At 38.8% G+C, this 12,682-nt stretch overlaps 1 protein-coding gene across 5 annotated transcripts in view; it reads left to right on the forward strand.

Moving 5' to 3' along the window:
* atp11a (ATPase phospholipid transporting 11A) overlaps window positions 1–12,682 on the forward strand; it is a 53,067-nt gene that overhangs the window by 22,730 nt on the left and 17,655 nt on the right. For all 5 annotated transcript variants that reach the window (XR_006400950.1, XM_044345027.1, XM_044345029.1 and 2 more), the window contains exons 2-17: window positions 4,658–4,780; window positions 5,619–5,708; window positions 6,396–6,476; window positions 6,623–6,730; window positions 7,485–7,613; window positions 7,783–7,886; window positions 8,009–8,056; window positions 8,361–8,425; window positions 8,560–8,641; window positions 10,004–10,154; window positions 10,246–10,443; window positions 10,647–10,760; window positions 11,423–11,482; window positions 11,603–11,769; window positions 11,920–11,991; window positions 12,537–12,610. Coding sequence is in view for 4 of the 5 variants with exons in the window: in XM_044345027.1 (XP_044200962.1) it covers window positions 4,658–4,780; window positions 5,619–5,708; window positions 6,396–6,476; window positions 6,623–6,730; window positions 7,485–7,613; window positions 7,783–7,886; window positions 8,009–8,056; window positions 8,361–8,425; window positions 8,560–8,641; window positions 10,004–10,154; window positions 10,246–10,443; window positions 10,647–10,760; window positions 11,423–11,482; window positions 11,603–11,769; window positions 11,920–11,991; window positions 12,537–12,610 (1,666 nt within the window). In the remaining variant the exon portion in view is untranslated. The remainder of the gene's footprint in view (window positions 1–4,657; window positions 4,781–5,618; window positions 5,709–6,395; window positions 6,477–6,622; window positions 6,731–7,484; window positions 7,614–7,782; window positions 7,887–8,008; window positions 8,057–8,360; window positions 8,426–8,559; window positions 8,642–10,003; window positions 10,155–10,245; window positions 10,444–10,646; window positions 10,761–11,422; window positions 11,483–11,602; window positions 11,770–11,919; window positions 11,992–12,536; window positions 12,611–12,682) is intronic.

A 12,682-nucleotide genomic window follows, 5' to 3' on the forward strand; every position in this document is an offset into this window, starting at 1 on the left:
CATCCGGGTTGCGGTGAGAGATGGAGAGGAAAGAAGTGAGAAAACCAGTAAAGCGGCATTTTGGATAAAATGGAAGAGATGTCAGTAAGAGAGGAGACCCAGTGACTCTCAGTTAGGGCTGGGTATCGTTTAAAAAATTACGATACCAGTACCAATACCAGTACCCTTAAAGTGATACCGATACCAATAGAGTACATCGTTCAATACCCGTCATGTGAATGGAAGCGAAAATGCCACCAATCCTCAATACATATTGAAAGTGTTCAAATTATTGAAATACTTATTAAATAAGTGTACATCACCACAGACTGTATGGGTTGTAGCTGCTGCAGTAGTGGGCCAATCACACGTCACTGTAAATCGAAGAACTTGCGATGATTGGCTGCTAGCAAAACCATACAAATAGTTATTTTTTTCCTAGATCTGAGTACAAAAAGGATCAAATGCAGGTATAGTTTGACTGGAGAAGTTTCAATACTACTTAGTACTGGGTTATTTCGGTTGATATCTTAAAGGTATTGAGTACTGATACCCAGCCCTACTCTTAGTTGAATACAGTGAATGGAGACAACACAGATCAACATGGATTCATGTAATAATCATCATTTTCATACACATTTGTTTTGCAGCTCTTTACATAACACAGTAGTGATTCAAGCTGCACACAGCGTACAGTAGTTTGAGGATTAGTGTCGTCCATCAAACAAGTGCAGGTTTTGTCATTTGATGAGCCTTCAGACAAACTCCTGTAACAGGATTTATTACTTACACTTGACTTCCTGAATTGTATTTCATCTTCTCACCGCCGCCTGAAACAACACGCCGCCACCAATGTCACTTTTTTTTTTTTTAACACAAGGTTGTTTTTAGTCTGGACGCACACTAAAGCAGACAGCCGGACCCTCAGCGGGTAGTATGATTAATATGTGCCACTTAAATACAAGAACAGCGGAAATAAAAAGGGCCTTTTGTCTTATTCTCTAACATTTACAGTAGATCAGGCCTTGTTGAGGTGCCCTGAGTCAAAATGTAGTTCACTGTAGATGTATGTTGAAGTTACTGCCTGAAGACCAATAATGAAACTTTGCAATCGTATGTTTTATTTATTCTTGTTTGCCTTTGCTGCGTTCAGTTCACAGCACTGATGTAAGGTCAAGCTTACCAAATTATAAATAGCTGCATTTTTATATACAACAATAAGCATTGTGCAACTCTCTACTGGTGATTGATTTAATACAGTAGTGACTGAGCATGAAGGCTTTTCTGTTTTGTGCTCTAAAAGCCAGGCGGTAGGTTTGCAGCAACAGACATTCATAAAAGTGAAATAAGAGTCCAGCTTTAATACTACGATATCTACACAACTCCAATCAAAGACAACAAGCTATTAGTCTAGTTTCTAGTTTCATTTCTGCAGTGATTGAAATACAAAGAAGTGAAACAAAATGCCAATTCAGGCTATTTATGAGACTATGACGAGCTATCACCAACTAGCAGCATCTCCATTATGAACAGTATGTTTATATAACATGTTTGTAATGTGACACTTTATGATATGCAGTGCTGTAGAACATCTCTTGATAACACAGTAAACCACATTAATTGCTCACTTTCTCATGTAGCAGCAGACAGAAACCAGCCACTACTTTTAATAAAAAATAGTGAAATTCAATTAGATATATATCTATAGTTTCTAATCAATTTATGCTAGCATTAAGACCTCAGCCATTGTCCTGTGGCTCTTTTCCATATGCAGACAACAAACAGGAAGCGTGTAAGAAATGTGTTAGGTGAAGCAGACGGAGCAGGCAGGTGGGCGAGAAGAGGAGGAACAGTAACACTGTGTGGGCGACGGCGCTGGCAAGCTGTCCATGCTATCTGGTTTTCATCTCCTCATCAGATGTCAGCCTGTTAGTGAGGTCCTTCACTGATATGATGGATATGATGTTGATTTGGTGGCGTATTTATTTTAAAACTGGTTGTTTATTGGAAACGCGTAGCTCAAACTGATTGTAATAACGCTGAATGTCAGCTGTTTTAGCAGCTTCACTCTCAATGCAGCGTCAATACTCGTCTTCAGAAAGCTAAAGAAGAGAGGAAGCGTGATGAGAAATGGATATAATATACTGTGCATGTCTAGAAGACGTCCATTTTTATTTGTACGTCAATTTACCTTCGCTTTCAGTTCTGCCTTCCTTTCCATTTCCATTCTTTTGCTCTCTCATTGATGACTGGAGGTCACAGGATATAAATAGCCCTCCATCTTTAACAAGGTAATCTTAGAGCACTGAGTTAACCAGTTACAGCATGTGTGTGTGTGTGTGTGTGTGTATGTGTGTGTACACAAGAGAGAGACAGAGAGTAATGGAAACTGGGCCATGCAGCTTCTTCACACTCGATCTCATTGACCGGCCACAGATTACTGTCACCTCTTGTTAGCCTGTGCGAACGTGTGTGTATGTTTGTAGACGGACTATTTAGCAACAAATTAAACAACTTAGACCGGGTTTATTTGCTGTGACTGACAGCTGCCATTGGAAATGTATATAGAGAGTGTTTCATGAGTGAGAGCGACACCAGAAAAAGTGAAGAGGATTAGGTGTGTTCAGAGCTCGGATGTCTCGTCCAGGCCTGCCCCTCATGCTGGTTGCCACCGTTCAAAATGAAAAGGTGCTTAATGATGGCTGTGACCTGCTATGACATGAACGCCCCCTGGACACAATTCAAACTAAAGAAAACCAGGGTGGAAATGCCAAGAAAAAAAAGATGAAATATTGTCGTTGCTAGCAACTATTACATGTCTCAGAGGTGTTGGAGGTGTATGCAACCCTGATGTCTCATGTTTCAGACCAGATGGATCAGAAAAGACAAATCAATTCCTTAAAAAAACAAGAGAAAACACAAATGACATGTCAGGTGATGTATCAGTGTATTTGTGCTTTGTTAGTTATATAATCTTGCCATGTTCTTATGGTACATTCACATATAATTTTGACAACATTTCATAAATTTGCTTAAAACTGCAGCATTTTTTTTAAATATAGCTGGTATTGCCACCGGAGACTGGTTTTTACACCTAAAGTCTGAATTTATGACATCCTCTTCTCGTGTTGTGGAGTTGAAAAAAGTGAAATGGATGTCAATGAGCGTTCAGCACTTTGCATAACAAATATGTAGTTGTGCAAACAATTTGCATTTTTTTGTTGAGGTTTTTTGTTTGGTAAATCTCTGGGATGTGGTGTTGTCATAGGATGAATGGGTTGCATGGAGTTTGAGCTGGAGTAGGATGTGTTCCCCAAATCCAGCTGGTCATAAAGTGTGTTTCCCCATGCAAGTCCTGTCCTGCCTGAAATGCTTTAAAGCCCTAAGATCTGACTTGCATGTTTCAGGCTAGTCAGGAGTATTAGAATACCAGCCACCAATAGTCTTTCCAGTCTAATATTTGTTAGCTCTTGTTTATATAACTGTAGGACTTTAAGAGCTATTTTTGGATTAGTAGTTTTAAGTTATGTAATTTAAGTTTGTATGAGAAAAAAACAAACATGTCTGGATCCTTAATATTGTGAAGATACTTAAACAGGAGCAGAAAATGGATAAATGCAAGAAACTGCAAATAGGAGCTGAAAACTGGGTAAATACAGTAAGTCTTTCATTGGTATCATCATCACCTCTGCTGTTATATTGAATGTCAAGCTGTTGCAAAGCATTAAATGCAGTTTCAGTCAGTAAACTAAAATGTGTCAATAGGTTTACTTTTGCAAAATGTCTTGATCAGACTTGTTCAGAAAAAAAATTGAGTTTTTAGTGCAAAAAGTTGAGAAGTCACTTAATATTTTATATTAAGTCTTAGCATGTTATTCTGTTATACTTTTATTTGACACACTGGATTTACAATAAACCAATCAGACATCACCATGAAGCAATTAAAGTCTTTACAAGCTTGTTGTTTATCACTGGTTGTACTTGGTGGCAAATGTGCTGGATGGCTTTATGGGGCAAAAAGGTTGTCGTTGTTTCAGAGCAGCGGAGCTAAACTTAGAGTTTCTGGCAAGTAGAGAAAGAATGAGTGACAGACTGAATGACTTCCAACGCGCTTATCCTCCTAAATCTATCTGGATTTATTTTATATCCTGAGGACAAGAAAAAAAACAAAGAACATCAAAAAAACAAAAGAGAAGCAACAACACAGGAAGACGTCTGCTTTCAGGTGTCTTATTAGTCTTGTGTATGTGTGTGTGTGGGAGTGGGAGTGGGCGTGGGAGTGTGTGTGTGTGCGCATGTATTCTGCATTCCAGTCTGAGTCACATGCAGGTCCGTGTATCCGTGGTAACAAAAGCTCTCATTCATTGAAGAGAAATTACTCATTCATTCTATCCATGTGTAAATGTCTGAGAATCTCTGTGTGTATCACACAGTATTTTGTTTTTAGTGTGCAGGAGTGTGTTGATAGTGCATGTGTGACAGTATAAGATCGTCATACGTTTGTTTAGCTGTTAAAACCTTATCAAATATGAGAGTCTAATAAAAATGACATCAAGTTACAAATATTGGATGATTTATTCAGAAAATCTATTCAGATCTTGGCAGAACAAAGCTTCACCCACATGACATTACATGAAATATACAAACATGTGTCTTTTGTGTCTTATTTTCCCTGCAGTGTGCTGGTGAGGAGAACTGGGTGGACAGCAGGACGATTTACATCGGACACAAGGAGCCTCCTCCAGGAACCGAGGCCTTTATACAACAAAGATTCCCCGACAACAGAATAGTTTCCTCAAAGGTCAGTGTAAAAACACACACGCACGCAGATTTAAAATGCACTTTCAGATCTTTTTAAAAATACAGCAACAGTAATGAACTTCTGAACTGAGTTAGATAAGACGGTTTATTTTTTCCTGTTCAGAATCAATTATACATGGAGTAAGTAGGGTAAGAGAGCAGGGCGTAGATAATAGAACAAAAGGACATGACAGGGAAGAACAGCCAGCGCTGCTGCTGCACTATTCAAGCTTGTCTTTTGTTGTGTGGGTGACTTAGTTTCAGTAATAGGACACAGTGTTGAAAAGAGGCGTTTTGGGAAAGAAGAGCAGGTGATCTTTAGGAGGAAGTGATATTTAACGATTTCAGTGATCTGTGCAGCTACTTGAGCTGGTGGTTTATTGATAATTTTGTTTCTCTGTGTGCAGTTTTGTAAAATGTTTTTTTTTTATGGTTGTGGTTAATCACAGGTTTATATTTGTACTGTGATGATACTGTGTGATTAAACCTGAAAGTTCTTATGGAATTATTCAATCCCGCTGATGGTGATGTGGATTAAAAAAGCATCTATTCATTGATTTTTGTGTTTGCTGTAAAAACACAAACATTGAGGAGCATTGTGCTTCTTAAATAAATGTGATGTTATGTTTCCTTGTGCTCTCCAAGGATAAATATTAGGCTGGAAACTATCTGCACTTGATTTTTGTCTCTTTTCCTGTATGTGTTTATGTCGGCCATTTATTTTCAGTTGTCTCCAAGTTGTGTCACCCTGAACCTGTGTGGATGTTTGACACGAATATCTGTTGATAACACTTACAGTGACTCTTCTGTGTGACTGAACTTATGTCTCATGTTTCCAGTACACATTTTGGAACTTCATCCCAAAGAATATGTTTGAGCAGTTCAGGAGAGTCGCCAACTTCTACTTTCTCATCATATTTCTGGTTCAGGTAAGAGCTGTTTCTCTTACATTGATTTTTTTCTCTTCAGTTTTATAAGATCTTATTTGCTACTGCTTTTGTTCACTTCTATGCTGTAATTAAAACAAGTCAATGGAGTTATTTTTATGTTGTTGTTTTTTTTTATAGTTGACCTGTCAGACAATGTGGCAATAAACCATTATTTTGGAGAACAAAAGCAAACACTGTTGCTACAGTTGAACTTCCTGTAGTCCCATATTAAAGGAGCATAATAGGATTGGTGAATGCAGCTATAAAGTTTCATCCAATGTAAACAAAGGAACTAATCTGTCTGGGTGTAGGAGGAGATAAGGTCCATCAATGTTTTTGTAATTGCTACCAAGTCCCTGTAGAGGCAAGTAAAGGTCAGATCCTGTTTCTCTTTTTCCTGATGAAACAGCATTTCAAGAGTATCTAACTTCCGTATCGTGACGATTGATTGATGCGTGGACGTCATGATATTATTGGTTGAAATTGGTTGGTTCAAGCCTGCATAAGAACATGTCATATTTTGTTTTATAGGAGGAAAACATGATTGGATTTTGATATAATAATGTAAAGAAATAGATTTTTTTTTGGCATATATTGTTAAATAGGTGGATGTGATCTAAAAAGGCTAAAAATGCATTTTTCATTTCAACTTTATTTCTTTATCTGTCTGTGTTTGTGTCACTTCAGTTGATCATTGACACTCCCACCAGTCCGATCACCAGTGGACTGCCGCTCTTCTTTGTCATCACAGTCACCGCCATTAAACAGGTGAGACCCGAAGCTTTTCACGAGCGATTAAGTTCTTAAGTTTCTTTTTCTTTGTTGGCGTTTACAATAAATCCACTGCTGACAAAACACACACACACACACACTTCATCTCTTCACTTACATGCCACTCTCTCTCTTTCTCTCAGGGTTATGAGGACTGGTTGAGACACAAAGCAGACAACGCCGTCAACCAGTGTCCTGTCCACGTGGTGCAGCATGGGAAAGTTGTCCGCAAACAAAGTCGCAAGCTCAGGGTGTGTTTATGCATGCGTGTGTGTGTGTGTGTGTGTGTGAGACCAGATAAATCACTCTCACCCCATATAACATGAACAGAGCTTTGGTGCATTTGTTTTATAGGCTCATGTTGAGGGATTTTCGTGTGATTAAGCTGTGAGTGTGCGTGTGTGTGTGTGTGTGTAAGCTTACATTCTTTTAAAATCTGTTACATTGTTGTTTTTTACCATTGGTTGAGTAAGAGAGAGTGAAATTGCAGCTAAAAAACAAATATAAAGGTTCTCTTACAGGATCAACAGTCTTGTATGAGAACAGATGTAAGTGACTGTTGGCTGAACTTGAGAGGTCTACAGGTGGTAAAGCAGAAGGTTAGCTTGTTAGACAAACTGCATTAGCAATATTAACTAATAGGGATCAATGCCATGCCATCTTTAAAGATGCCACATGTAGGAGTTTGTTTCTTTCAGGCCTCATTGGAAAGTCAATAGATAAAGTACATTTCATTTCATCTTTTCACCAAAGCAAACAAAGGGAAGAGACAAATTTGACCATGTAGTCTAAGTGCAAATAAAGTTGATTGTGCAAATACTTGCAAATTATTGGTTTGAATCATCAAGTTGAATTATATTGAAATTAGAAAATTTAACAAGGAAAAAGGGTTTAAAAGGGTTACAGTCTATGTGAGTTTTACTGAGGATCCAGTGTATATTACTGTGCCTTTGTTTTCCATCTCTCACTCCAGCTCTCTGTGCTCTATTTCTGTGTCCGTCTCAGGTCGGAGATGTCGTCTATGTGAAAGAAGATGAGACTTTTCCCTGCGATCTCATCCTCCTTTCCTCGTCTCGAGATGATGGGACCTGCTTTGTTACTACAGCTAGTCTGGACGGAGAGAGCAGCCATAAGGTGTGTGTGTGTGTGTTTAATGTGCACTTAATTTCATTTAATTAAGCACTTAATTCACTTCCAATCTTATCTTTGTCTTACTTCTCTCTTCTGATGTTCCTCCTACCTCTGTCTTTCCCTTTATCCATCATTGTCTGTCATGATTTACTATATTTTTCTCCCGTGTTAGACATACTATGCAGTTCAGGACACCAAAGCTTACAACACAGAGAAGGAGGTGGAATCTATCCACGCTACGATAGAATGTGAACAACCACAACCAGACCTGTACAAGTCAGTACAACACACACACACACACACACACACACACACACACACACACAGTTGAACAATGTTCTCTTATATATCTCTTAAATAAATGTCTGAAACATGTCTGTTACCTCTGTTTTACACAGATTTGTGGGGCGTATCAACGTCTACATGGACAGTGAGCCAGTTGCCAGGTAATCTAAAATCAATGCAGGAAACTCCTAACATATCAGAAATATTATCACTTTTCCCAGTAATTATTAATTTAATCACCACCAATTGGTTTCTTTCATATTCAGTCATTATGATATGATATGATTCATTTATAGATTACAGACACAAAAACAAAATCCAAGGTACAATGTAATGTTAATGTCAGAAACACACATTTTTTCTTGTTCAAACAGGGCATTTTGATATTAAGGGGTAAAGGTGTTCTGGGATAAATTTCTCACAATGAGTCCCAAACTGTCTAACTGAGTAGTTTTCTGTTTTCAGGCCATTAGGATCAGAGAATCTGCTTCTCCGAGGAGCCACACTCAAGAACACTGAGTACATCTATGGTAATATCACATGAAATACACTAAAATGTTTAAAAATACCATTCACCTCTGCTTTCACATATTGAAAAAACGCATTTGTAGTATTATCACCATTAAAAAAAAAACAATTAAAACACCTTTATCTCTTCCTTTAGCGGTTGCCATCTACACTGGTATGGAAACCAAGATGGCTCTCAACTACCAGTCCAAGTCTCAGAAGCGGTCTGCAGTGGAAAAGTGAGCTCTCTGTCACTCTCATTTCCATGTACTGTATGTGTAATAAATTGTGGAGGAGAACTTGTTAGCATTGATTGACATCCACACGCACGCTGCACAGTCTTTGGCAGAATAATTTTCTTCAATTAACACTGGCTTAGATAATCATTTTCATTTTTCTACCCATCCCTCCATCCATCTGTTCACTTTTCATTTCCTCATTTATTCATTGACTGAAGATCCTTGTGTTCTCTCACTCAGCACTCACTGGATCGTTTCTCTCCATCTGGCATTGACATGCATCTTGTATCTAGATTGGCTGTACTGTAGATATGACTGACTGTAGGTGGATTACATTTACACTTGGATACAGTGTGTCTGATTAACTCATTAGAATTTTATTTGTCTTTCTTTCGCCAAAATGGACTTGGCTTCGAGTCATCGACTTGTGTCAGCTGTTCCCTTTTTATTCAAGTATCTATTCTGATAAATACAGTGTGTTATTGTGCTTTTACATGTGGAACTGATCTACACTGTCTTCCTGAATCTATGCGCTTTACTTAGTTTCTATATGTGGTTATAATGATGAATCTTCTGTTTATTTGCGCCTGTTTGCATTTTTCTTTTTGTCCCTTTTTATTGTGTCCAGTGTGAGAATTAATGCCGGGAAGTTTGAGTGTCACGTTGCTTTGGTATATACCTGATCCAGTCCTCTAAACGTAAAGAAACTTTGCAGGGTTTTTTAAAGTCTCAGGCACCTTTTAGGCCATAAAGGGATACAGGATGCTATCAGGTTGTGCTGGTATTGAGAGAAAGTAGAGTTAAATAAATGTATGCTTCATTTTCCTTCCAAACTATTTAGTTATAGGCTACAAGAAAATACAGAGTGTTATACTTTCTTTACTGTGATAACTTGCTGCTTCTACTTTTGTGAATTTGTACCACTGTTGAAGGTCGTAATGCTTCTATCTCGATAGCTGCTACTTATGCTGTGTTTGCACTATGTCAGATGAAAGGGAAGGATCGGAAAGATTCCCATGTTAAGGACTTGCGAGCGTTCATGTCATCTGATAACTCAGAAAGGTTGTATGAAAACTGAGCTGGTCGTATGAGGTTTTAATATACTGTGCATTGACAAAATTACATTATGACCATTAAACTTGGGTTTAATTACATTGAAGGACAGACTTGGGCTGACGTGAGGCGTCCATGTTTGCTTGTTTTTTTTAAAGTGCCAACTCGGTCATATCAGAACCTTTTCCCTGTCAGGGAAAATTTACGTATCAAGTAGAATGATCATGCTCCACATACTGTCTGAAACAGGAGTATATAATATGATTGTGAACAAATGTTTCACTAGCTGCTTGTTGTTTCTCTCTGCAGGTCGATGAATGCCTACCTGGTGGTCTACTTGTGCATCCTTATCAGCAAAGCCCTCATCAACACGGTGATGAAATACGTGTGGCAGGCAGACCCCAACAGAGACGAGCCCTGGTACAACGAGAGAACCGAGACAGAGAGACAGAGACACATCGTAAGTCTTTTAATTGCATTCCTTCAAGCTGGGAAAAGAGGATTTCTTCATCCCCTGTTTACCGTCTCACACTCTTCGTCCTCCTCCTCAGGTCATCAGGGCGTTCACAGACTTCTTGGCCTTCATGGTTCTCTTCAACTACATCATTCCTGTCTCGATGTACGTCACCGTGGAGATGCAGAAGTTCCTGGGCTCCTACTTCATCATGTGGGACGACGAGATGTTTGACGAACAGCTGGGGGAGAGAGCTGTGGTCAACACCTCAGACCTGAATGAGGAACTGGGACAGGTGGATACACATGCAAACACATTTTATAGTCAAAACATGTGTTTTCCCCACAATTTCTGTTGTCTTCAGTGATGTCATTCTGTAAACTTCATCTCTAGCTCGCATTTTCTGATGCAGTGCATATGGAAAACATACAAACAACTGCACTCCATCTTTAATGTAGTGTTACACATACACTAACACTTATCCTGCTCTCTTTCCAGGTGGAGTATGTGTTTACTGACAAGACGGGGACCCTGACAGAGAACAACATGGAGTTCATAGAGTGCTGTGTGGACGGACACGTTTATGTACCTCATGCTATCTGTAACGGACAGGTAACGACCTGATAGATGGATGGATGCTCATGATTATTTGCTCTCATATCTTTATTTCTGGGGTTAAGCAGGGAACACACTTTAAGATTATTAAAATCCTAGAAAGCCACTCCACACATAGCAACTGTTTCCACAAACAAACACTGTTTCTTTCTAACTTTCAACCAAATCTCATAGTCTTCAGCAAATGTAACTTGTTGGTGAAGATTGTGTGACCACTTGTGATGTCAGAGGTCCAGATTCCAGTAGTAATTCTCAAACTTGTTTATAAAAATTGTAACGAGAACAATCAGCAATGACTTGATCAGAAGACACACAATTGGAAACCTTTAACAGCACACATTGTAAGATTTTATCTCCTGAGTGTCAGTGCCAGCTAACACAGACAGGAACAGACTGGGTCCAACAGTCATAATTAGCTCAACCATCATTATAAATTGACTGAATAAGACAAATGAAGACTAATTTCACTTATTTCCATTTTCTATTTGCACACCCTGCATATACATACTGTATATGTTTAGCTTTCTTTTATTCATATATCCTTACTAAATTAATTAGTAGTTGTAATTGTGGCTGTATCATATTTTAAAAACCCCATATTCACTCTATTCATGTTAATATCATCATATTTATATTTAATTTGTGTTTTGTATTTCTAGGTGATGCCCGGTGCAGCTAGCATGGACATGATAGACACGTCACCAGGTCCCGGGGCCAGGGTGAGCATAGCATCAGTTTGAATTTAATTATATGTGTGTGTGTGTGTGTGTGTGTGTGTGTGTGTGTGTGTCTGTGTGTGTGTGCATGAGGGTAACACAGTGTTTCGTCGTCCTCCACAGGAGCACGAAGAGCTGTTTTTCCGGGCGCTGTGTTTGTGCCACACGGTGCAGGTGAAGGAGGAGGAGACAGTAGATGGGATCAAGCACGGCATCCACCAAGGCAAATCCACCTCCTTCTACATTTCCTCATCTCCGGACGAGGTGGCTCTGGTGGAGGGCATGAAGAGGTGAAGCACACACACACACACACACACACACACACACACACACACACACACACACACACACACATATAAAATGCCAGTGATAGATTCAGATCCAGTTCATCCAGTTAACTCACTCAATTTCCAATAATGGTGCGTTGCTCTGTGCTTCAGGCTTGGCTTCACCTATTTGAGACTAAAGGACAGTCACATGGAGATCTTGAATAGGGAGGATGAGATTGAGAGGTGAGTGTGTCCCTTTAAAACCACATTGTTTATCTCTTTAACCTGCGGCAACAATTCTCTTTGGAGAAAATAGTTTCATATCTACCAGCTTTTCATTCATTTTAGATGTTATTTATATCTAATATAATATATTATGATGTTTAATTTTGTCACCTCTGATTAGATTATCAATTTTGGTAATTTCTCACTTTTTTATATATGCTTGTTTACAATTTCAGCATGTTACCATAGTTACATAATTTGGTTAGCAACCGATGTATGTCACTACCGCAGCAAGTATGAGCAGCTTAGTAACTGCCGAAACCAGCAACCCTGCGAGCTATAAATTTAGAACAGAGACGAACAGACATGATCTCAGATATTCTCCATCATATATAGGCATGTAAATTAGTGTTGGCTGAAAACAGAACTTTTCAGCATTTTCAGAACTAATATAAACTATCCATTAAAATAGATTTTTAAATGTTTATATGAGGCTGAAATGCAGCTACAGTATAGGATGTTTTCACTGTTGTTTGTGTGATTTATATTATTTTTTTTATCAGGTTTGAGCTGCTGGAAGTTTTGACATTTGACTCAGTCAGACGGAGGATGAGCGTCATTGTCAGAGCCAGCACTGGTAATACAAACCAAACTGTTAATATGGTTGTATATGGTTGGGTTTACCGTATGTGTGTGGTTTCTCTCTTAC

Source organism: Thunnus albacares, chromosome 24 (assembly GCF_914725855.1).
Source record: "Thunnus albacares chromosome 24, fThuAlb1.1, whole genome shotgun sequence".
NCBI classification, from domain to species: Eukaryota; Metazoa; Chordata; class Actinopteri; order Scombriformes; family Scombridae; genus Thunnus; species Thunnus albacares.